General features: G+C 38.1%; 1 protein-coding gene and 1 long non-coding RNA gene across 2 annotated transcripts in view; both read left to right on the forward strand.

The window, feature by feature from the left end:
* LOC143416732 (basement membrane-specific heparan sulfate proteoglycan core protein-like) overlaps positions 1-27,441 on the forward strand; it is a 119,264-nt gene that overhangs the window by 24,419 nt on the left and 67,404 nt on the right. The window contains exons 10-13 of the mRNA XM_076882223.1: positions 1-267; positions 2,871-3,137; positions 4,051-4,314; positions 5,158-5,439. Of these exons, the coding sequence (XP_076738338.1) occupies positions 1-267; positions 2,871-3,137; positions 4,051-4,314; positions 5,158-5,439 (1,080 nt within the window). The remainder of the gene's footprint in view (positions 268-2,870; positions 3,138-4,050; positions 4,315-5,157; positions 5,440-27,441) is intronic.
* Positions 16,339-22,414, forward strand: LOC106675671 (uncharacterized). The gene is made up of 7 exons (XR_013096865.1): positions 16,339-16,387; positions 17,152-17,167; positions 17,758-17,849; positions 18,225-18,272; positions 18,394-18,456; positions 20,047-20,086; positions 20,195-22,414. It is a non-coding gene; the product is annotated as an uncharacterized LOC106675671 (long non-coding RNA).

The following is a 27,441-nucleotide window of genomic DNA, read 5'->3' on the forward strand; positions in this document are numbered from 1 at the left end:
CTCCTCCTAAGCCTGCTGTGTTCTTGCAATCCTCCTGGACTCAGATATACAGCGGTGAGACAGTCACTGTCAGATGTGAGATTCAAGGAGGTGAAGGAGCTCAGTGGACGTATGAATGGAGACGAAACAACCTGGACCATCCTCCAACATCCAGTGAATACAGAATCAGCAGTGCTACTAAGTCTGACAGTGGACGATACAGCTGCCGGGGTAAAAGAGGTTCCTCCTGGACAGAGTGGAGTGATATCACCAAATTAACTGTATCATGTAAGTTGGACATATTTCACCCTTTTTTATTTATATTGCACAAAGTCTCATCAAAAACACAACAAAATACTTTGTCTTTCAATCTTTCACACATTAATTTCTGTAAAACTGAACTGCACGTCTTTGGACTGCAGGAGGAAGCCTTTAGACCCACACAGACACACGGGGGAACATACACACAGTGCACTTAAACAGCTCCTCCTGAGCAGTGTTGCCCCAGAAATGCTTTTTGGCATCGAAAAACAAAATTGCTGAATCCGACATCTCACATGATGAAAACCTTACCTGCTTATGATGAACTCTTTCTGAGCTTTATTAATCATTTGAGACCAAGTTATTTACAAACGTGTTGCTAAAGGTTTACAGAAAAACTTAAGATCACAGTTAAGTAAGCTTATGTTAGGAACAAAAGGACATCTCTTTGTTTGATGGAGATGAAAATTATGAACTTACAGCAGGCTGAATTCAAAGATACCTCACAAATCAAAGTGTAAAAATGATGTGGCTAATCCATTTCGCTGAAATGTCAGTGGAACAACTCCAAATGGTATTCAGTACGGCCGTCACATGCCGGCACTCAGACATTCAAAAGGTCGAATTTCTTGTAAGAAAACAACTTCAGATAATTTATATGTGATTCAAATTCATAACCTGTTTAACTTTTCTTTTGTTGTAGCCCTCTGCAGTTCCAAGAAACAACATTTAGGCTACGTCCGAAAATGCTCCGAGTCCACACTGGCGTTTTCAGTCATTTTCACAGAGTTGTGCGTCCACATTGAAACAGCCCAAAATGAAATGAACTTCCAAAACAGAGCTACCTAGATCACTTAAATTACACAATTGAAACCATATGTGTATTGTTTGTGTATTTATACACAAGCACTCCTATATATTCAAATAATTTAAACAAAAATATTCATTTACCTGTTACTACCACACACCAAATCCGGTCGTTGGTACTTCCTGGCTTGTGTAGCCTCTACGTAACAAAAGCTCAACACTGCGCCCAGCATCCTGGAGACCTTCTGTTGTCTTTTGTACGTGTTTTGAAGTTTGTACGTGTTTTGAAGTTCGTACGTGTTTTGAAGTTCGTACGTGCTTTGTCTGTAGGGGCCACCGTAAATATACTTTTACTTATTCACTCCACATAAAATGTAATAAATAAATCATAATACAAAAACCAACTATTCACATTTCAACTTTTAACTATTTAAATTCTCAGCTTTTTTCCTTTTAAACAAATTTAAAATGAAACAACACAAAACACTGCAAACCACAACACAATTAAATATAAATTAAAATATGAAAACAAAAAGAACATGCATATTCTCTGTCACATAGGCCTGCATGAATAAACTTTCTAAATCCTTTATCATCTGCAACTGAAAATAGTTGTGGATGATTACTATACCTTTCTAATGTGACGTTGTTGTCCCTGGCTCTTTCTCTGTCTCTCCCTCCTGCTCTGTTCCTGTGCTACTGAGAGTGTAACTACCGCCCTTCCCCCCTCTTCCCAGCGCAAACCACAAGGCTCGCCTGCGGAGCAAAGCGGAAAAAAAGTGCCTGAGAGAAAGAAAAAAACACGGCTCCCGGCTCGCGTCGTTCACGTCAAAGTTCCGGCTCTAAGAGTTTACAACATAGGACACATATTCAACAGGTCAATATTGATAGATACTTTATTGATCCCACAAAGGAAATTGTTGTGTTAGAGCAGAATGATAAAAAGTGAAAGTAGTAAAGTCTACTATAAACAACAAAGTTTCACAATAAAATAAAAGTGCCAATGGGGCCTGGTGTGGGGCCTTACACTATGAGACAGCGCAGAAATTTTTATATTTACAGTGAAAAAAATGAATAAAATAAAGTTTGTTAAAAACAGTAAAAGTAAGGCTCATATTGTGTAAGACAGAAATGCAAATTGCATTAATAACTAATATGTTTGGGATTTTATGAAGGGTTATTATACAGCTTTATAGAAAATGGTTGGAATGATGTATTGAAGTGTTCTTTATGGCAGCGTGGTTGAATCAGTCAGAGGAGCTCTGGTGCCTCTGAAGTGGGGCCCCCCAGCAGACAACAGTAAAATAGACACACTTGTTACCACAGACTGGTAGAAAATCTCCTACATCTTGCTCCACACATTAAAGGATCTGAGCCTCCTTAGAAACTAAGATCTCAGGTTATTCAGAAGGATAACAGCCAATTGACAACTCTGGATTATATGTTCATAAATGTACAAATATGCAAATGTGAAGATGTAGAAATAAGTAAATAGTGGGATATTTGACTTTTAAAAGTATTTATGCAATGTAAAATCTGAGAAACTGAAGTTGTTTACATGATATTGTGTGTTTATGTGTTGATGTTCAGTCTCACAGTTTAGTTTTGTGCACATCTGGTTGTTTTCAGTCACTCTGCTGGTAGATTCTAAATATCAGCAAATTACCAGGTTTAATCTGTTTGTTTTTATTAAAGTTTTTTTTGTTGATTTTCAGTCAAATTGTCACTGGGATGAAAAAAATGTGATTACCACTAAAACCAGGAAAGCTTCAATTATCATTTTATATTTCTATAAGTCTGATGATGTTATTTTTTATGAACAGCTCCTCCTAAGCCCACTGTGACCCTGCAGCCATCCTGGACTCAGATATACAGAGGTACCACAGTCACTGTCAGATGTGAGATTCAGGGAGGTGAAGGAGCTCAGTGGACGTATGAATGGAGAGGAGGCCAGAAAAACATACGTGGAACATCCAGTGTATATACAATCAACAGTGTTAATGAGTCTGATGGTGGAGGATACAGCTGTCGGGCCACAAGAAGCTCTTCCTGGACAGAGTGGAGTAATAGCACCCCATTGAGAGTAATAAGTAAGTTGGACATATTTCATACATTTTGATTTATACTGCAGTGTTTCATCACCTCAACCAAACACGTTATCTTTCAACAGCACTGTAGGTTTATGTTGTTGGTTAGTATCAAAAGCAGTTTAAAATATTTTTTAATGTCATTATTAAATATTTAATAATCGCTCTGAAAAATATTTTGTTATTTTGATAGAAGAATTCACTCAAAACGTAATAATCCCAGTCTGTCCCATCTTGACCTCATGGCTGCACATGTGGAGTTTATCACTGCAGATCAGTTACTTCCTTTGTTTTTAGCATTTTTACATTAATTCCTCGACGTTTCAGGTTTGACTACAATATAACCTCATTTTATTAGAGACTGTTCTGCTACATTACAGGTTCCACTTAGATTCTTTCATGTAATTGTTGTTCATGGAATCAATTAATTTTTTTCAAATAAATGAAAAATAAAGGTTGTGATGAGGTCATCATGTGAAACTGGTACAATTCAGTTCATGGAAAATCAGTCAGAGCCACAAGAACCTGTTTGTTATACAATAACTACAAGTGTGACACACTCCAATGTCCCAAATCAGCAACTGCACCAGTTTCACATGATGACCTCATCAGAACTTTTAGAAAACGTTTCTCGCACTGTAATTTCTTCCAGTCTTCTTAATCTGCTGTCAACTCATGAAAAATAATCTGTAACTTTTGGAATCTGAACAAAAGATGATAACTGTGCAAAGTAAATACTGCACACTTTGTAAAAAATGTTGTGTTACAGTTTGAAATTGTTATGTTGTGACTTTGTTTTAAAGTTTAAACTGTTTGTCTGTGAATCATTTGCTTTGCAGTGACTCTACTCTTATGTTATAAACAGCAGAGTTTTCATGTCTCTCTTCTCCTAACTGGATCATTCTTATGTGAACAGTTCCCACTAAGCCCACTGTGACCCTGCAGCCATCCTGGACTCAGATATACAGCGGTGAGACAGTCACTGTCAGATGTGAGATTCAGGGAGGTGAAGGAGCTCAGTGGACGTATGAATGGAGACGAGGCCAGGTAAACATACCTGAAACATCCAGTGAATACAGAACCACAGTTACTGAGTCTGACAGAGGAGGATACAGCTGCCGGGGCAGAAAGGACTATTTGTTAACAGAGTGGAGTGATATCATCAGACTGACTGTATCATGTAAGTTGATCACATGACAGGACATTTTAATGTTAATTTATTTTACACATTTCATACAAAAGTACAACAAAATATCAACAAAAGTAAACAAAGTTTTAATGGAGTTATAAACAGTAATCACTCAAAAGAAAAATATATTGAGTAAATCTGATGAAAATGAAATATAAACTGTAATGATCCCAGTTTCTTCACCTCAGTTGTTGCACATGTGGAGTTCAGTGTCATGATGCAGTTCTTTTGTTTTAGCATTTTTCTTTTTCATATTCCTCAAAGTTTCCATTTGACTACAATTTGGCCTCATTTTAGGAGAGACTGCTCTGCTACATTAGCCTTTCTCTAACTGCTGGTATGTTTACTCATAGCAGTATTTTTTTTTTTTTTTACTTTATTTATCTTTACATTTTCCAAATTAAACATCTTGAATTTGGTGCAAAATAAGAATTTAATTTTATTCTGAATGAAGATTATTTTCTGTAAAACTGAACTCAGATAAAGGTTTTTACAAAGGTTTTGTGTAGTTTTGACTTTGTTGCTACATGAATACTTTGTATTTCACCATTTATGAAACAATAATCACTTCATGAGAGCAGAGCATTTTCCAGCTTTGAATCCATCACTAGAGGTTTAACAGCATTGTTAGCAAACAAGAGCTAACTGATGACTCATGGATTATATGTTCCTAAATGTCTAAATATGTAAATATGAAGATGTAGAAATACGTAAATTGTTAAATATAAAGATCATTAAATTACCTGGTTTAATTTATTTATTAAAAAAAAAGAACCTTTTGATTTTCAAGCCAAATATCAGTCTGCTAATGATATATATATATTTTTTGAACAGCTCCTCCTAAGCCCACTGTGACCCTGCAGCCATCCTGGACTCAGATATACAGCAGTGTGATATACAGAGGTGAGACAGTCACTGTCAGATGTGAGATTCAGGGAGGTGAAGGAGCTCAGTGGACGTATGAATGGAGACGAGGCCAGTCAAACATACCTGAAACATCCAATGAATACAGAATCAGCAGCGCTGCTGAGTCTGACAGTGGAGGATACAGCTGCCGGGGTAAAAGAAGTTCCTCCTGGACAAAGTGGAGTGATGTCACCAAATTAACTGTATTATGTAAGTTGGACATATTCAGTAGGTTTGATGAAAAATGAAATACAAATGTAATGATCCCAGTTTCTTCACCTCAGTTGTTGCACATGTGGAGTTTTCATCACTGCAGCTCAGTGTCATGATGCAGTTCTTTTCTTTTAGCATTTAGCAAGTTTCGATTTGACTACAATTTGGCCTCATTTTAGGAGAGACTGCTCTGCTACGTTAGCCTTTCTCTAACTGCTGGTATGTTTACTCATAGCAGCAGTTTTGTTTTTTACTTTATTTATCTTTAATTTGCCAAATTAAACATAATGAATTTGGGGCAAAATAAGAATGTAATTTTTTTCCAGTCTAGTTTCGGTCAATATTTGACTATAAAAATTGTTTATACAATGTAAAATCTGAGAAACTGAAGTTGTTTACATGATATTGTGTGTTTATGTGTTGCTGTTCAGTCTCACAGTTTAGTTTTGTGCACACCTGGTTGTTTTCAGTCACTCTGCTGGCAGAGTCTAAATATCAGCAAATTACCAGGTTTAATCTGTTTGTTTTTATTAACATTTTTAATGTTGATTTTCAGTCAAATTGACACTGCGATGAAAAAAAAATGTGATTACCACGAACAAGAGCAATAAAACCAAGACAGCTTTAATGATCATTTCATATTTCTATAAGTCTGATGATGTTATATTTTTTATTTGAACAGCTCCTCCTAAGCCCACTGTGACCCTGCAGCCTCAGATATACAGCGGTGATACAGTCACTGTCAGATGTGAGATTCAGGGAGGTGAAGGAGCTCAGTGGACGTATGAATGGAGACAAGGCCAGGTAAACATACATGAAACGTCCAATGAATACAGAATCAACAGTGTTAATGAGTCTGATGGTGGAGGATACAGCTGCCGGTCCACAAGAAGCTCTTCCTGGACAGAGTGGAGTAATAGCACCCCATTGAGAGTAATAAGTAAGTTGGACATATTTCACATATTTTAATTTATACTGCACAATGTTTCATCAACTCAACCAAACACTTTATCTTTCAACAGCACTGTAGGTTTATTTTGTTGTTTCGGATAAAAAGCAGTTTAAAATATCTTTTAGTGTCATTATAAAGATATTTAATAATCACTCTGAAAAAGATTTTGTTAGTTTGATGAAAGAATTCAGTCCAAATGTAATAATCCCAATCTCTCCCATCTTGACCTCATGGCTGCACATGTGGAGTTTATCACTGCAGATCAGTTACTTCCTTTGTTTTTAGCATTTTTACATTAATTCCTCGACGTTTCAGGTTTGGCTACAATATAACCTCATTTTATTAGAGACTGTTCTGCTACATTACAGGTTCCACTTAGATTCTTTCATGTAATTACTGTTAATGGAATTCAGTTATTTTAATTAATGAAAAATAAAGGTGTTCATGAGTGTCATAATATCTTTAATGATACGACAGCTAGAAGAACCTCCAGTGCAGAACAGATGCATTAGGGCATCAGTGGTTTAAGGTTCAGTTCATGAAAAATCTGTTAGAACCACTTGAAACCTGTTTGTTATACAATAACTACAAGTGTGACACACTCCAATGTCCCAAATCAGCAACTGCACCAGTTTCATCAGAACTTTTAGAAAACGTTTCTCGCACTATAATTTCTTCCAGTCTTCTTAATCTGCTGTCAACTCATGAAAAATAATCTGTAACTTTTGGAATCTGAACAAAAGATGATAACTGTGCAAAGTAAATACTGCAGACTTTGTAAAAAATGTTGTGTTACAGTTTGAAATTGTTATGATGTGACTTTGTTTTAAAGTTTAAACTGTTTGTCTGTGAATCATTTGCTTTGCAGTGACTCTACTCTTATGTTATAAAAAGCCATGTTTTTATGTTTCTCTTCTTCTAACTGGATCATTCTTATGTGAACAGTTCCCACTAAGCCCACTGTGACCCTGCAGCCATCCTGGACTCAGATATACAGCGGTGAGACAGTCACTGTCAGATGTGAGATTCAGGGACGTGAAGGAGCTCAGTGGACGTATGAATGGAGACAAAGCCAGAAAAACATACCTGAAACATCCAGTGAATACAGAATCACAGTTACTGAATCTGATGGTGAAGGATACAGCTGCCGGGGCAGAAGGGACTATTTGTTAACAGAGTGGAGTGATATCATCAGACTGACTGTATCATGTAAGTTTCATCCACATCATCTGCTATCAAAATAAGTGAAATCACTTGTTTTGCAGCTTTGTAGCGGTTTCTTTAGTGCTGTTAAGTAAAATATTTTTCTTTTATTCTGATAACAAAAAACTGTAAAAAGCAGCTTTTTATTCACAGTGAAGAGAACAAAACATATCAGAGTAACCTCTCTGCTGTGCAGCTCTAATACATGAAGTGCAGAACAAATGCTGAACCTGTTTCAGCTGCTCCACCACATCCACTAAGAACAGTAACATCCAATATTTTCTCTTCTGCATTCGTCTTATTTTTATTTTTTACCTGTTGCACCAACATATGATGCAGTTACTTCAGTTGTTTTTAACATGTTACCTCTTTTAAATGAATCTTAGAGGCTTTAGTTAAAGAGTCTGCTCTCATCAGAAACACACACTGCATCTTTTTCACTTAATGAACTCTGAACTGCAGACAACAATATGGCCTCATTTTATAGAGATTGACAGACCACGTGACTTTCACGCATTGCTTTGTGGGTACCCGTGGCAACAAAATCAAAACACTGCATCAAGCACTAGTATTTCCAGCACCAGTAATCGTTAATTCTGCGGTTTTAATCCCTACTTGCATTTTATTTTCCCCAAAAACAGTTATGTACAAAATGACAGACAACACGGCAGGTCCGTACAAAGACAGACTTGACGAAAAGGCAAAAAAAAAAAGGACGAGGAAAAAATCAAAGGAGTAAAAGGGTCAGACCCATACGAGCATACAGAGTGAAGTAAGGACGTTAGCGTGCTGCCCAACTTTCATCACGCACATTTTATTATTATATGGTCCCAAGTTTTAGTGCATACACTCACAAGATGTTTATTAACTTCAGCTCCCTGCAACAAGCCCAGGTCCAGTTTACTTTGGTGATTTGGACTATTCCATTTCACAGCTGTTGTTAAATTATTTTCCTCTATCTCCTGTACAGGCAAACGCAATCTATTTGTCGTTTCAGGTTGTAGTATTACACAACATTTTCGGATCTAATAGAAAAAAAATGAGTGTTTCGTAATTCATTCAATTTATTGTCTTTATTTATAACTGGTATTATTGTTTCATTCTATTATAGAATCTGACAAGAAAGATGCAAAATTGTATTCCATCATTCCATCATTATTAGCTGCTTCGCTGACAAACAAATCAACAATGCAAAAAAAAAAAAAAAAACACAACATACTGGAAAACAGTTATTCATCACTTGATTGCTTCAATACAACCCTTGGGCACATATATGCGGGACGTTTCGTGGCTGTTTTGATATCGCTCTCTCTCTTAACCGATCAAATCTCGCTATGATAGCAGCTTTAAACTCGGTATGACCAGGTTGATAGAAGGTGCCCAGTCTGGATCGCATTCCAGCATTTTGTAGACTGGTTTTCCTACAAAACACAACAAACATTAGCCCGCAAAGCCACAGTGAACAAAGCAGCGTAGCGCAACTAATTCAATTCAAATCAATATAAGGCTTATTTGTAACCTACATCAACAATTATGTTATGATAAATTACGTAATAACTACAACAGAAGACCTACCTTTGTGGAAATGCTTGGAGCAGACTAACATGTGAGCTGAAGTGTTCCTGGACGTTATATTTGGTCTTCGAATGGCTGCAATCCAGGCCATCTGTCGCCTCTTTGTTGCATCGGAAACATGGCTTGAACAATTTCTCTTCCACAACGTAATCCGATAAAAAACTATCTCTTTACCCGTCGGCTTCTCGTGGCTGTCATGCGTCACTATACGGCTAAGCTACTCACGCAGAGAAGACCGGCTGCTGCTGCCATCATCATCCATCATCATTTCTGCTACCCTGGCAGGGCTACGGGCCAGGACTCTCCTCTTCGGGTTCTTGGGGGATGTTGCTAGCTCCGGGTCCAATAACAGGCACCACACCCGCAGTAGATGCGCTGCTCGGTGTGAGGTCTTGCAGCAAGCTATCAAATACGGCGCATTTCTCGGCTTTTAAAAAAACGGTATGCTTCGCCAGGTGTTTCATCAGATTCGAGGTGTTACCTCCTTTGCACAGTATCACAGTATCACCTTAAAGCACTTGTTGCAGCCTGCTGAGTTTGCATCTTTTGCTGTGAAGTACAGCGAGACTTTTGACTGCTTCGCCTTGGGCATTTTTAATCTGTAGCTCTGCTCTAAAAGAACATACGTACCTGGGCCCGCCTTCTATCCTTGGAAAGGAAAAATGATTGGCTAGAGTCCAAAGTGTATGACATCTCACGAATAAAAAGCACCAAAATAAAGCACCGAAATGTGCGCTGCTTTTCGGTCTGATTACTACTGTTTATGTCAGAACCGATACCGGTACCCATCCCTAGTCCTTAAATGGCACCGCTCGGTCCTTGCAGCAGATTTCTACCAAAAAGATCTGCTGCAGGCCATTTTTTTTTTCTTTAAAAAAACGGCCTGCACACAAATCTGCAGAGCAATCACTTCTCTTGTAATAAAGCACATAAAAAATAAATAAATAAAGCACATATTTCTACCGACTAATCTTCCCTGGATCCCATTTGTACAAATTTTAAAAAGTAAAATCAAATTCGTGTAAGTGTCTTTACATATCATACATCTATACAGTTCTTACTGGCCAATAACAATGTTATACATTTTAGCGCAAATCAAGTGAACCATGAAAAGTGTCTCATGCAAGCGCATTAGCCCAGGGAGCACATGTGGGTATGCTAGCATACTTCTCACAGGGCTAACACAGCTAAGAAATCCTTAACAGCTTCTGCAATCACATTTCCAACAAAACATCATATCCTGACCGATTTTATAACTTTGAAACCAGACTGTGTATCACAATTCAATTTGCATAATTCGAGACTCACCAGGATATTCTTCACACAATACATTAACTCTGTAGCTCAACAGGATTGAAAGTTCCACAACAGCTTTGTGCATCTACAAAACAAAATCACTGCTCAAAACAAAGTTTCATGGAGCTCTTTTACCCATTAAACACAGTGCAATATACAGAGAGATGTACCTTGCTCCGCGCAGACAATATGGAGCACATATAATGCACACCGTAGAGCAGCGCTGAGGTGCATTCACGGTACATAGGAAAACTTAAACTTAACAAAGAGTAAAACTTAAAAAAAAAATACCATTTACAATAAAAATAACCATGGGTTACATAGACATTTACAGATAACTAGGACCAGAGTCTTTGTTCACACCAGCAGTTTATACCTAGCTGCCCTAAAATAACAGACCACAGATCAGGGTGAACTTTGAACTTGTTTTTGGGAAACAGAAGGCACGGAAATATACAAACAGTTTCCAGTTTACATTAATTTATGCATCCAAAAACCAGAGTAAAATAAATAAAAGTAAAACAATAATATAAATAAATGTCTCTCTCCCTGTCCAGTTCAAGTTAGTTTGACTCTTATCTGTGTTAACTACAAGTTAACCTGTGTTAGCTCCTTCAGGGTTAACCAGCTTTCTTTCAGCTGCTCTTCAAACTCTGATCAATATGAGTCGACTCAGTTTACTCACTAGACCTGCAGAGTGGCTGTTTAGGAATAATCAGTAACACAGTGAGTTACCAGTACAACACCAACACAATGAATGGAATTACAACACTGAAAGCACAAAATCAGCTGTCCACAGATTTACAGAGAAACCTTTCACAGTCACAGTCTGGTGTGGAATCAGTTCTTGGATTAAATCCTCTGTGCGTCGCAGTAACAGAGTTTATGGTGGAGTCGTGTCACAGTTCAGAAGTGTGAGTCAGTTTCTCTGGAATATCAGTTGATCCATCAGGAATCCAGGGGTTTTGTTAAGGTCTTAAGGTCGGGGGTTCTAATCCACTGAACGGCTACCCTGAGCTACCCCTGAGCAAGGTACCATCCCTACACACTGCTCCCCGGGCGGCCAGTGGCTGCTAACTGCTTCACTGAGTGAATGGGTTAAATGCAGAGAGGAGTTTCCCCATGGGGATCAATAAAGTATACATTATTATTAGGAACAGAAGATTTCAGTGGAAGTTCAGATCTCCTAGAGGTGGATCATTAAGGTTCAGCAGTATCAGGTTTCAACGCCAAGATCTGCACTCGACTAATTAACCTGGCCTGTTGTGCAACATAAACACTGAGGTCTTATTCCAGCATTCCTAACAGTTCAGCTGGAAATCACATCCAAACTGCTCCCTGTAATGTCAGCGTGCTTATTAATGTGGCCTAAAGACATCTGTGCACATCGACAGGAAATGTCAGCTTCCACAGCAAAAGAATATAAAACAACCTTACTAGGTCTCATCTTAGCTATCAGAGGCTTCCACAGCAGATTTAGTAAAGAACAAGCACATAACGTGCTAACTGACACCAAAGACAACCAACTGTGACTCACCAAATCCTCATTCAAACTGCATCAAACAGATTTTATCCACCAGGACTGAAGTTGGACACCATCACTGTGAAAGACTGGAAGTAAAAATGCATCTGTTTATAACTTGCTCTGCTGTTGAATCTCTTCCCCTCACTCAGGTTTCTCCTGCTTGCTGTCATATTTCCTTTAAGATGTTTGAACACTTTGTAAAATGTGTTTCTGTTCATATAGACTGAGATTATTATTCTTTGTATAAACTGAGCTCACTGTTCAGAGACTGTGCTACATGTTCACTGAGAGAAAATCTTTGTTGAACAGATAAACCCTGTCCTGTCCTCACTGTGTCTCCATCATGGCTGAGTCCTGGAGCCTCAGTAACTCTGAACTGTGAGGTTGAACATCCGTCTGCAGGATGGAGCTTCTACTGGTATAAAGCTGTTCCTGATCTGAAAACATACAACTATAAATCCTACAGTTATGAGCTGCTACCTGATGGCAATAGGACTGCAAACAACTCCTACATCATTCATGGACAGACACACACAGCAGGATATGTGTGCAGAGCTGGAAGAGGAGACCCAGAGTATCACACTGATCACAGTCAACCAAAGTTTGTCTGGTCTGCAGGTCAGTTTGTTTCTCTCTGTCCTTTCAATGAGCTCATGTTAGGTCATCATTTTTATTCAACAACATTTAGACCATTAAAATCTCATCTCCATGACAACCATTTATGCCTGTGTACATTAAAACTCCCCAAAAGAAGAACTGAACTGAATATTTTCCTTTCTCTCTGTGATCAAACCAAACTGAATTTCTTCGTTTCCTTTTCTTATTTTTCAGTTTTTATTTAATGTGATAACATGAAAAACAAAAGACATCTATGAGATTTTAAATGTTTTGATATTTAAACTCATGTTTCTGTTTGTACTGATTATTTTTACTTAGTGCACAGACAGGATTTACACAGTTAAGACTCTTTGTTTAGTGCTCAGGTAGGTGTTCAGATAAAAAAGTCAAATATAGTTAATGAAGAAACAAAGATGTCAGCAGGCAGGTTAACAGCTCTGACAAATACAAGACAAACACTGACTGCAGATGGACGCTAGAAGAAGACGTCACAAATAACAGCTGCTGTTATTGTTCATTTAAAATATACTTCAAAGGTTTTTAGTTTTGGTCCTGCTGCTGCAAAATATCTCACTGTAGAAGGAATCTGTGAAACAGACAATATCACAGAATTATGACAGAAACATTACAGCAAATGACTGAAGTGTGTTCAGAGTGATCTGTATCAGGTGGATGATGCTGAGAGTGATGACTCAAAGCTCATGATGTCACATGACGTGTACCAAGCTCTACATGAGCTGCCAGCAGATAAAGCATGTGGGTTAGATCATCTTAAACATGTCAGTATTCGGCTCCTTTGTTTTCCATTGATTTGACTGTGTGTGTGATTCAGGGCTTGTTGTTAGACTCAGTGTTGTCTCACCAAACAAACACTTTATCATTTTGAACTATTAAATTTGATCTTCAAAACAAAAGCTTCAAACAAACAAATATTCTCACTGTGATATTTTGAATCCTAACATCTGTGAGCTTTGTCTCTTCACTGCATGTTGTTTCCAGATGTTCATTCAGCAGCGTCTCTCACAGTGAGTCCTGACAGAGTGCAACACTTCACCTCTGACTCTGTCTCACTGACCTGTGAGGGAAACTTCCCTGAGTGGAGAGTGAGGAAGTTCTCTGAGGACGGCCGACTCTCTGACTGTAGGAGAATGACTGGATCCACATGTAACTTCAAAGCATCAAAGTCAGATACTGGAGTGTACTGGTGTGAGTCTGGATCAGGAGAGTTCAGCAGTGCAGTCAACATCACTGTACAGAGTATGTTATTATACATTTACTTCTTGGATCTGAATGATTTAGACGTCACATGAACATTTGTCTCAGCTTTGCTCTATGTGAAGTAATTCTATGTGGCAAAACAAACAAAAATGAGACAATTTTAGACAAAAAAGCATCAAAATATTCTTTGTTGTTGGTCTTATTTCACTCAATCTTTTCATAGTCACATTTGTCAAAATTTGCAGAAAGTATTTTTTTTTCTGTCAGAATAAAACTCTAAAAAGCTCAACATCTCTGTCATCAGATTAGATGAACTTTTGTTGGCTCCATTCAGAACAATTTAGGGAAACACGTCATGTAGAATAAAACATACAAACACTTATTTACAATTTCACCTTTAACCATTCAATAATGTCACCGTCAGTAATTTGACTCCTGGAGGGAGGATGAAGGGAGCATCCCAACTATATTTCCAGTCCTCTTAATCAAATTTTGAATTTGGGATCTGAGCTTGACAGAAAGTTTGTAGTGATATCACGAATAGCAGATTCAACAATCGCCATATAAAATAGTAATATGATGCATTTATTTACTCCATGGACCCTCAGCCTTCGAAAAATGCAAATGGTGACTACACGAATGATCCACATGATGAACCTTAAATGTTGTCACTTGTTCAAACTTCTATCCAGTCATTAAAACCAGGCTAAGATCTCCAAAAGGAAAAGTTTGTAAGAACTTTTATAAAACTATTATGTAATATATTGTCAGGTTTAATATCGGTGAGTTTCAGGACTCAAGTGTGGGACTCAGGTGAAAAAAGCAGAGGATGTAATCAGTGGAATTTTCTTTATTCACACAAAGGATAATTCATTTAACACAACAGATTGCAAACTTCGACTCAGTCAACAAGAACAAAACATAAATGAACCTAAACTTAATGAGTGAGTCCTACAAAAACATCTTAACTGAGGTGAGAGAGACAGGCCAGAGGAGTGGACATAACAGCGTGAGGGCGGCAGATCTGTGGGAGAGGAGAGAACAGTTAGGGCAGGAAATCTGAGAGAATGTGACAAGACAGAGAGTGTTCATAAAGTGGCTGCAACAATGCCTTATTTGAGTCCAGACTAGGTGGGAGTAAAGGATAATGCAGAGGCCCAAGGAAACTGCTGAACGATGGGCAGGCAGGCAAGTGAGGAAGAGGCTCCGAGGGGGCAGCAGTGGTGGTGAATAGGGGGGTAATGATCCAAGGTGGCAGGCGTCTGACTGGAGGTGAATGATGGCATGAAAATGAATCTTGAAGCAGGAAGAAACTGAAACAAGGGGAAAATCTGTTAGCATACAAACCTTATTTTCCTAGAAAGGATCCCAGCAGACCTGCCTGGTTACCTCACTGACGAGCTGCAGTCATGTTAACTATCCATTAACATTTGGCTACAGCCACCGAGGTCTTCAAGGTCAACTTAATGACTAAAAAGAAATCCTTATGACACAGAAACTATGATTCTTACAAAGGTGTTGTGTCTTGTCAACATATAGAAAGTAATGTATAAAGATTTAAAATGTCATTTGTTTGACCTCTGACCTCACTTTTACATTTCTTATCGCCCTTTCTTGTCATGTTGAAAAAATCTGCCTTTGGACTTATTTTTGCTGAACTACAAACTTCTCACAGTACAAATAAAAAAAAAAATACACTGAAAATACAATATTGTTTTCTTTGAAAGTAAATGCTGTCAACAGAGTGAGCTGCCTTAGCAGAGATTTGTGCTCTCAGAGTTCTTCTTTTACACTTTTTTAATAATTAATTATTGTTTGTTATTACAGTAACTGGACGTAGTTCATCTCCTGTGTGGTTGATGGTTGGACTGGTTTGTGGAGTCTCTCTCATTATTATTCTCCTGCTCTTGTTGTATCGCTGCAGACAGTCCAAGTGTAAGAGCCTCTTCTTTTCATGCTGTATTAGAGAGTTTATTTACTACATACACTTTAATTATTCACACATATACATGTATTCTGATCTCATGACACAAAATATCAGTGGAACAATTTATACATGACAAACATGTGTAATAACATTTGTCTCTTTCACAGATTCCTGCTTCACCAGGTTGGTAAAATACTTTTTATTATTATTTTAAACAAACATCAGTTACTTTTGAGTTTATTGTGTTTATTTCCTGTTTTAGGTCGATCCAGTCTGAGAGTCACAGTCCGGGCTCCTCCACAAATCATGGAGTCACCCAGAATGAAACTCATGTGTACGGCTATGTTCAACATGGTCAGTATTTAAACTGATCTTGATTATCATTATTAATATTTACTTTTATTAAACCTCCATTAACACAAACATTTAAGAGGTTCAGTTTGCGTTCACAAGTTTTTTAAAGAACATTTAAAGATCTTACAGTCCTGGTTTTGACTCACACAGTGTTTCTGTTTTTGCTCTGATCTTTAGTGTAACTGTAATAAAATGATTAATGTGAGCCTGGCTTGTCTTTTTTCTTTAGGTACTGCTGACGTCTATGAATCAGTCACACAAGTGAAAAACAGAAATGGTACAGTATATGTGCTGGAAAGCACAGAACAGTTAGAGATGAAACTTGTTTTTGATTTAATGAAACTAATTTCATGTTTTTACAAACCTGTAAATAAAATATGAACATTTCACTAATAGATAGTTTTACAGAGTTTATTTACTACATTCACTTTAAATATTCAAACATTCATTCTGATCTGATGACACAAAATCTCAGTGAAACAATTAAACATAATAATTATAATTTAAAGAATCTGAACAGTCTGATGAAGAAGACCAGCTCTGTTCTGGGACGTCCTCATGACCCAGTGGAGGCAGTCAGTGACAGGATGGTGGCTCAGCTGTAACCCCTGTTAGATAACACCTCCCACCCCACGCAGGTCACTCTGACAGCACTGAGCAGCTCCTGCAGTGACAGGCTGCTGCACCCACAGTGTGAAGGAGAGATTTAGGAGATCTTTCCTTCCAGCTGCTGTCAGACTCTACAACATACATCATCATGTGAAAGCACACATGCACACACTGGTGTCTGTAAATATCTCAATGTGCAATACTCTATACCTGCTGCTACTAACATCCATCGACTGCACGATGAAATGCTTCCATTTGCAGCTGGTACAACAGAATTGAAATTCTTTACTTTTTGTAGTGTGCATTATTATTCATACTTTGTGATATATTATATTATTTAGTTTAGTCAGTTACTGTTCTTACTGTCTTTGAGCCACTGTGACCGCTTAGTTTCCTCTGAGATTAATAAAGTATTCTTATCTTATCTTACAGATTCCTGCTTCACCAGGTTGGTAAAATACTTTTTATTATTATTTTAAACAAACATCAGTTGCTTTTGAGTTTATTGTTGTCAGGTCTGCCGTGGCAGATGAGTGGAGGCTGAGAATTAGGACCTAAGATGCAGGCAGCTGAGATGCAAATGAGTTTTATTCATGAAGTGGTGAAACAAACAGAAACAGCAAAGGCAAAATGATGATGCAGGGAGACACGGGGGACGACACAGAATGATGCAGGGAAAGAACACAGACGAACCAGCAACAAGAACACGTGGACACACACTATAAATACACACAGAGGAAAACGTGGAATAGCAAACAGGAGGCAGACACAGCTGAACCAAATTGAACTGACGAGACAGGGGAAAACATAAACTGAACACACTAACAGAAGACATGGATCTTCACAATAAAACAGGAAATGCACAGAGACACGGTACAGACACTAAACAGAGGAAACACAGAAACCAAACTCTAGGAACTAAAAAGTCTAAACCCCAGTACACAATCAGAACAAACACAATATCATAATAATGAAAAACACAAACCGTTGGGTCAAAAGACCGAGGACCATGACAATTGTGTTTATTTCCTGTTTTAGGTCGATCCAGTCTGAGAGTCACAGTCCGGGCTCCTCCACAAATCATGGAGTCAACCAGGATGAAACTCATGTGTACGACTCTCTTCAACATGGTCAGTATTTAAACCGATCTTTATCATCATTATTTATATTGACTTTTAGTGGGGAAAGGCTAATTGATCAATCTAAATTGCCCATAGGTGTGAATGTGGGAGTGAATGTGAGCACGAATGGTTGTCTGTCCCTGTGTGTGAGCCCTGCGACAGACTGGCAGATAAGCAGAAGCGAATGGATGGATACTGACTTTTATTAAACCTCCATTAACACAAACATTTATCAGGTTCAGTTTGTGTTCAGCAGTTTTTTAAATAACATTTAAAGATCTTACAGTCCTGGTTTTGACTCACACAGTGTTTCTGTGTTTGCTCTGATCTTTAGTGTAACTGTAATAAAATGATTAATGTGAGCCTGGCTTGTTTTTTCTTTAGGTACTGCTGACGTCTATGAATCAGTCACACAAGTGAAAAACAGAAATGGTACAGTATATGTGCTGAAAAGCACAGAACAGTTAGAGATTAAACTTATTTTTAATTTAATGAATCTAATTTCATGTTATATGTTTTAACAATCCTGTAAATAAAAATATGAACATTTCAGGATCAGATGAATACGATGACATCACCTCCTCTCTTATTGAGTTTAAAGATCTTAGAACTGAGAGTGAGTACACCAAAGTTAATTTTATAAAAAGAAAACCTGGTTTGGAAAGTTTTTTTAATTAGTATGAAATTCATTTTGGGTGGACTTATTAATATAAGTTAGGTCTGGTGGCATTTTTCTCATGTTAGGAAACAGACATTTATTCAAATTTATTATTTTGTTCTTTTCACCTTTTTAAATCTGTGTATTTAGTGAGATGGGAAAACAGTTAAACACCAAACAAATGAAGAATAAAAACATTTATTCATCATTCTTTGTAAGCTACACATTTGCTGTGCAAGCCAAAGTAATCTATTACTGGCATTATTAGCATGACAACACATTACAGTGATATCAAAGTGCCACTGCACTAAGAACCAATTATTAGTCTGAACCAAAGCTAAGTGGATAATAAAGCTGTATTTTACTCTGATCACTTCCTTCAACATTAAACTGGTCACTTGGATATTTCTGATCAAACTGAACAAAGCATGAGCTTACATGAGCTTAAGTATTCATACCTGTTGAACTTCTACACATTTTGACACCTTTTTTAAACTGAGATTTTCTGTGATAGACCAACACAACGTAGCACATAATTGTGAAGTGGTATGAAAATGATACATGGTTTTAAAAAGTGTGGCGTGCATTTGTTTTCAGCCACCTGTACTCTGATATCCCTCATTAAAATCCAGTGCATTCATTTACCTTCAGAAGTCACCTATTTAGCTGCTCTGTGGAGGCCTCAGTGGTTTGTTAGAGAACATTAGTGAACAAACAGCATCATGAAGACCAAGGAACTCACCAGACAGGTTAGGGATAAAGTTGGAGATAAGTTTAAAGCAGGGTTAGGTAATAAAAAAATATCCCAAGCTTTGAACATCTCAAGGAGTATTGTTCAATCCATCATCCAAAAATGGAAAAAGCATGCTACAACTGCAAACCAGGGTGATCTCTAAAACCTGCAGGACACCAGCCGACCCCTGGTTTAGATCAAAGAATATTCTTGTGTTAGAATGGCTCAGTCAAAGTCCAGACCTAAATCCCACTGAGCATCTGTGGCAAGACTTGAAAAATTGCTGTTCACAGTCTGGCTGAGCTTGAGCCATTTTGCAACAAATAATTGGCAAACATTTCAGTCTGTAGATGTGCAAAGCTGGTAAAGACTTGCAGCTGTAAATGCAGCGAGCAGTGTCTCTACAAAGTATTGATGAAGGTGGGTTGAAAACAAATGCATGCCACACTTTTCAGAGTTTTATTTGCTTAAAATTTTGAAATCCATGTATCATTTTCATACCACTTCACAGTTCTGCACTATTTGTGTTGGTCTATCACAGAACATCCTAATAAAAACATTTAAGTTGGTGGTTGTAAGGTGACAAAATGTGTAAACGTTCAAAGGGTATGATACTTTTTCAAGTCACTGTCAGCTCCCAGGAGAGGTCTTAATGTTTTTTTACTGATACAGAAGAAGATAGAGAAGTGTTTCAGCTTCACATGTTTTGCAAAAAAAATCTTTACAACACAGAACAAATTACAAATGATAAGTTATGTGTCTGAGGCCAGATGTTTACATGAAAGTAAAACCAGATGGTTTCCTCGTCCACACAGATACAGAGTCTGTCTGCGCCTTCTGAACAAATCCTATAAGGTACAGCAACATTACACACCTGCAAAGACTCAAACACAAAACAGAACTTCACTTTGCATCAAGGGGACACAATGCTTTTATAATAAACTTTATTGTTCTTCAACACAGGTGGGACAGACACAGGGGCAGCCAGTGACCCCTCACACACGTCCTTATGCTGATATCCAGGCAGGTTCTCAGTGTTTGTAGCTGCTGATTTATGCAGCAAACATTTCCACAGTTCTCTGCAGCAGATTATAGAAACACTTCTTCTCTCAGCTCACGACAGAAGATCTACAGCTGGGACACTGTTAAGTGGTTCTACGTGAAAAATAGTTAAATATTTACTCAAACATGTTCTTGTATGTAAAACAGGTTCAAATGCATGAAATTACATTTGTCCTTTATAGTGGACATTAAAAAACACCACATGTATAAATGATAATTTACATCTTAGAGCCCTGCTCTCAAACACTGACTCAGATGTAACTGTCTGTGAAACTGGATTTAAGAAATAAGAACTTAAAGTTCACAAAACATGTCAAACAGACTCTCCTTCATGAAGTCCTCGCTCATAAAGTGCTTCACAGACCTGAACATTACAGCTAACAGCTGGATTTTCCTGTGTCAGTGCAGCTAACCAAACAACGCAGAACCTCTTACTGCTAAAGAGACAGACGGTGAAAGCAGACAGTATATCCTCCGTTTTAACATAAAACTCATTGTTGCAGCACAACAGTGACCCCATTAAACTGATGTTTAGTTTAAGTGTCCTTATTTTCACTGAGTTATTGGTTCTGCTATTAGTTACTTAACATAAATGACCGTGGCTCAGGGGGTTGGGAATCGCATCTGTAACCGGAAGGTCGCCGGTTCGATCCCAGGGCTCTCTGTCCTGGTCGTTGTGTCCCTGGGCAAGACACTTTACCCTACTTGCCTACTGGTCTTGGCCAGAGGGGCCGATGGCGCGATATGGCAGCCTCGCTTCTGTCAGTCTGCCCCAGGGCAGCTGTGGCTACAACTGTAGCTTGCCTCCACCAGTGTATGAATGTGAGAGTGAATGAATAGAGGCATTGTAAAGCGCTTTGGGTGCCTTGAAAAGCGCTATATAAATCCAATCCATTATAAACTGATGTGAGTCTTTTGACTGAAACAAACCGACCTGGTGATGTGATGCTCTGTACTGACAGAAGATGGCGCTGAACATCTTTTTATAACTCTAAGCACTTATTTCTTAAATTAAGCTTCACAGTCAGAGTTACATCTGTGTCAGTTTTTGAGAGCTGGGCTCCATGATGTACATCAGCATTTATACATGTAGTGTTTCATGTCCCCTTTAATGCTGAACACCTGATGTGACATTTCCACACATTAATTCTGCTCAGTACCTGATTGTTTTACATGTTTTCCATCCTCCATCTTCCAGTTTTTGTGATTTGGTTCATGTAAACATTTCTGATGGTTTTATTTTCATCAAAATATTTTAATTTGCACTTAAGTTTGAACTCTTAGAGATTACACTCACTTTGTTTTCACAGACTTGTGACCATGACACAAAACTACAGACAGAAGTGGATAAAATCTCAGTGTTACTGGTTTTAGAAATGCTTTACGATAATAAAAAATACATCATTTAGAGTCAAAATATCTTAAATGGTAACAAATATAACTGTTATCTTTGGGTTAGTCACAGTCAAATCATCATCTGCATCAATGAATGTCAGTGAGGCGTCCTGAAAGTCGTCACGTCTCCTGTTCAGTGACCGTCTCTGAGAATCACTCTCCTCTCAATCAAATCACTTTTCTTCTGTTTATCCTCTGAGTTGCTCTTTGATGGTTATGAATCATCGCTCTTCTTTAAACTGTGAAGTCGTTGCTGTTCTTGGGAGACATTTCTCTTTTGTTCTGGTATCAAATTGCTTCGTGTTTGCTGAGCTTCACCATCTTTCTGGTCACCTGTCAAACTGTTGCTCATGTTTCCAGAGCAGCTTTTCTTCTGCTCAGACTGCATGTGTGTGTGTGTGTGTGTGTGTGTGTTTCCAGCTATACCATACATAGACATGCGACCTTTCAATGAACTTAAACCGTGTGTATGAGGTATGCAGAAAAGCAGAAACAAGCACTTTGCTAAACTATAAAAACAGAAACTTGTAATAAGTCATGTCTCAAACAAACATTTAAAGGTGTGAAGTCTTGCACTTTAGAAGAAACAGAACATGGTGCTTTCCTAATGTATAACATAGCTCATCTCTGGACTAAGCTGCACTCTAAATAAAGAAAGCACATTTTGTCAGCACAGACACAGATAAAGGAAATAGTAGAAGGTTGAAAATAAATCCTCTGACTGTCTGACTTCTTCATAATTATAGCCATATTAGGACACATAAAGGCGATGATTATATATCTATATATTTTAGCACAAATGACAATATAAAAAATATCAATGCCAACAGAATCTGCCTCTGTTTAGTTTTTCTGTTCATTTGTCCAGACTGACACTTCTTTTGCTCTAAGAAATAAGAACACAATGATCGGGACGGTGTAAGCTACAACCCTATAATCACTTTCTGTCACCGACCTCTCAGCTAAACCTGTGTAGAGTCATCCAATAATAACAACTGGGGTTGCCACGATTCGCTGACTAGTCACGATCAGGTCAGCTAGTGTTCAACACAAAAACAAGAAGAAGCCGTCTCCAGTATCGTAGCTGTGTCCAAATTCAGGGGCTGCATCCTTTGCAGGCTGCATTTGTAGGTCGATAACGTTACAGCAACGCAACGAAGACTGTCCAACCTCGAAGACTCCTCCAAATGTGTCCTTTTCCCTAGATTGGAAGGATGGGTCGGGTGTATTCTTTGTGGCCTGATCTAACCCAGAATTCATAGCGCGGCCAATTCTAGTTTCCAACAATGGCGGCAGCTACTTTGTTTTAATATTACTCTTTCTTGGTCACAAAATAAATGTTTAAGATATTTTCAGTCGAGAATGTAGCTGTGTAAACTTCAAATATCTGCTCGATTTATCAGGACATTACATATTTGCAAAAGTGTTGCGATCTACCCTCATTCATGTTGTGTGTTCTGTCTGCCTGCGTAAGTTTATTTTGTATTTTACTTCAGCCAGTTTTCTGTTTTGTCGTCCAGCATTAAAGCTGTATTTAAGTTCACCTTTTGCTTCCATCTGTGTGCATTTTGGGTGCCACCGGAAGTAGCATATGCTAAGGTGCACATAGTCTTTTCGCATTACCTCAGTAAGACCATGTGAAAATGAAAACAAATCATCCTGGGTGAACTTAAACACATCTGTTCCCCTTTTGTTAAGACAGAAAAACACAGCACACAAAAATACTGCAAAAGGACGGTCGCCTTATATACATGGTGTATAAACTCAACATGCACATTTCACTTAAAAATTAAGATGTTAACAAATCAACTTGTTAGAGATATTCTTCTCCTGTTGAACCCCCCCCCCCCCCCCCCCCCCCAAAAAAAATAATTAAATAAATAAATACGTCTTATCAGATATTGATGCTTCTTTCCTGTGTGATAGAAAATAGGAGACTGATGTTTGTTTTTTAAGTTAATTCCCAATAAAACTGTTTTATTGCTAACTACATTGCTGTCTGTATTATTGCTGAAGTCCTAAATGATCACTTTTAAAGTGTTTGTGCTGATAACATCATGCACAGTCAGACAGTCATGGAGAACAGCACTGACTGGGAGGCTTTGAACAGATCACATGGTTCAATTCAACATATGAGACTTTAAGAATGCACAAGCATCTACTTAAAATCTATTTAATTTATCATCTATGATATTATTATGTGCAATTCCAATGTACTTTGTTCATCTCCCTTAAATAAACAGGCAGCCTTAAGGTATGAAATATTCATGTACAAATACATATAAATGTGTGAACTGTCTCAGTGGCTGATTGTGCCCCACAGGCCTCAGTGTGAGCTTGAACACATTTATAATGTTTAAGTAGTTTAATGTGTCGGTGCTGATGATAAACACATTTTGAATGAAAGCCGGGGAACTTTGGTAGCACAGAAACAAGTGGCTATTCTTTGTGAGCATATGGATCAGTCATATTACCATTATTTCACCCAAAGGCACCAAGCTAATACTCAAAGAAGCTGCAGCAATACACACAAATATAAACAGTACTTGGTGACAACTTTGCTTTTAGCCTTTAACCTTCTGGTGTCCAGGGTATAACTGGCCGTTTTTGACTACTTTTGATTTGGCCTCTATATTTCACCTTTAAAAACTGTTTATCTTGCCAATCTGTTATTTACCCATTTTGATATAATGTATCAGCACAATTTATCTAAATTCAGACAAAGTGATATTTTTGACTGTAAAAACCAAAAGCATGTTTAACGAATCATTTTCATAACTTGAAATGCAAATACAAATTGTACATTTTTAAAAAATATGCACAAGTTTTGCAAAAAACAAAGTTATATGGTACTATTTACCTAAAAATGCAGCCAAGGCTCAGACGTTTTTTATATAACCATTTAAAACTGTTTACAGAACAATCAGGTGTTCTGCATCAAATAAGAAGAGAACAAATTATTTATGCAACTCCAAAAAATAGTTTGTGTCACTATAACACAGATGAGAACAGCACAGGGATAAATCCTGCAGGTCTGACAGCAGGTGTGTCACTCAGCATTTACACTGCAGTCTGCCTTTGGTGGCTTTAAGACAGCAACTGTGACATTCACTAGTAGAACTGACACACAAAACAAAACAACGACTACACTACACACTAACTACACAAGACAACAAACTAACTTGAGACTCCAAACACAGTAAACATCACAAAGCTCTCACCAGTGTTGACTAACGCGTTACAGTAACTACGTTATTATTGTGGTAACGAGCACGGTAACTAGTTATTATGCCAAAATCAGGAACGTGTTAATCGTTACTGGGATTTAGATAGGGTCGTTACTTCGTGTGGTGGCTATCATGGAGCCTCCACAGATTGAGTACCATTAGCAAGTGGTGGAGGCCAGCAGGTGAGGCAGGAGGAGCAGAGACCCGTGGCGGCCGCCGGTCTGAGTGTGAACTGAACTTCAGGTAAGAAGTTATGACCTGCAGTCTCTCTGGGTCAGAAATAAACCAAGTTTAGGTGGAGTTTATTTTCGTTATGCTGACCTTTTCGTACTGGGTACTAGCTAGCATGACGGAGTTTCTATACAGCTGGGTGGGTGCTATGATGTTACTGATGTTGGACTTTATTTTGTTCATAAGGTTAATTAGTAGAGATGCCAACCGTCCCCTAAAAAACTGAATCATCTCGTATTCAGAGAAAATATTACGCGTTTCGTGTTGAGCTGAAAAGGAACAGTTTGTCCCGTACTTCAGCTACAATGAAAAAGACACAAAGCTGGAGTTATTCTGTGTCTTGGTTACAGTAACTAAAGTAAGTACAACAATCCAGCAAAGCCTACAGCTCAGCCACCACCTTAAGCATCGGATGAGGATGATGAGCAGCAGTTGCTTTGGCCAAAGGCAGGAACCCAGAATGGGGCACCACCCAGGTGGAGAGGACAGCAGGAGAGAGAGAGAGCAACCACAACAGCACTGACAGGAAGTCAGAGAAGACTGGAGGACCATGACATCTGTTTGTGTATTAAATTTAAAGACATTAAGATCAAACCACAAAAATGACAATGCAGAATAGCTACAGTGCCGATATGTGTGTGAAGGGTTGTTGGTGGTTACTGTCTGTTCTGCCACAGGTTTATTTTTAATCTACTGAACGGCCTCATTTTCGTCTCGACCACATGCAAAAGAGGAAATGCAGCCTGTAGTTTGAGACAATAGTTTTGTGTGTAGCAGTGTCTTATTTTAAGCCATCAGTATCCAGCAAACATAAGGTCCTAAAGCACACTGCACTTTATTGTCCTCTTCATACCCTGATGAGGACAATACTTTATAATACATGTCAGTAAGATGTAAAGGTTTAATGATTGAGACCATGAACATATGCAGAAAGTGTTTAAACTCTGACCTGTAGATCAGACTGTGACAGGAAGGATCACTTCTCAAAATGATGGAAAATATTGTGTAAACATTGTTATTTGTATAACTGCAAGTTCACACGGAGCTGCAGTCTTATCTGCACCATCTCTGCACTGAAACAAACCTCAATGATCTTTTGTTGTTTCCTTCATCAGCCTGCAGAGTTAAAATGAGGAAGAACATTTGCTATAGAAACTGTGCTTTAACTGCTACATTAACTATTTACAGGTATTAAAGTAAAATAAAAAAAGATTACACATCTTTACTGTAACAGTGCCAGAGCTGACAGGTGGGGAGGTCCAGACTAGGAAGAAGAAATTAAAAGAAGGAAAGAGATTTAAAAAAAAGAAAAAAGAGGAAATGACACAGAAAACAAAGAGCACCTGAAAGAGAGCAGAAGGAAGACGGAGGCCTGAGGACAGGGCCCAGAGCTGTGATCACATGCACATAATATACAAGGACAAACCATCAATCACATCAACCCACTGCTCTAAAACACTTCAAAAACTCTGGTGTGAATGTGGTGTCGTCTTATTCTTCTTATCAAACCTCAGTAAGTGTAAAGAGGAACTGGAAGTTTGGTCCAGTTATAAGTGAACAGTTCAATAGTGGTTTGTTGCAATGCTTTGTGCATTTTCTCAGCATGCTTTCAAGATTTAGCCTGTGGCGTCCACAAATGTGGACATCACATTTTGTCTTGTCTAGACCACAGTACTAAATTTTGTTCTACAAGGACCTGATATCCACTCACGAGGACATTATTCTGCCACTGTTCTATCAAATTTTCAAACGAATGTCCCCATATGTGGATATCAGGCCCTTGTAGAGCAAAATCAATAAAAAGTAATTCTTTGTTTTTACATTCATCAGGTGCCAATCAGCCCAAATAGCAAAGAGAAATAAAAATGCTATGAAAGAGTTCAGGTCTTCGGAGATTAAAGTTACTATGGCAACATGAGTAAAAATAAAGGTAAAAGTCTTTCAGGAATAATTATGATAAGATCCGTCTACAGTCATGTTGTAGGTAATACACCACAGTATCTTCTGATCTATTAGTCTACACATCACTGAATCATTTGGACAGATTAACATTTGTGGAATCACACAGTGTTTAAGTCTCAGTTATTTATTTATGTTGACTGGAAAGTGTAAGTTGACACTTTTGTGACCTCAATAGAGATTTTGTGATGACCCACAGGTAAGTCTCTGTGTTCCTGTGATCAGTTATCTGCAGTGTTGGGTAAGTTACTTTAAATTAGTAACTTAGTTACATTACTACTTACTTCTGTCACGGCGGGGTGCGCCGGTGTGTTTTTTGAAACAGGACCCAAAAGC

The sequence above is a fragment of the Maylandia zebra genome, linkage group LG3 (assembly GCF_041146795.1).
Source record: "Maylandia zebra isolate NMK-2024a linkage group LG3, Mzebra_GT3a, whole genome shotgun sequence".
NCBI lineage: Eukaryota > Metazoa > Chordata > Actinopteri > Cichliformes > Cichlidae > Maylandia > Maylandia zebra.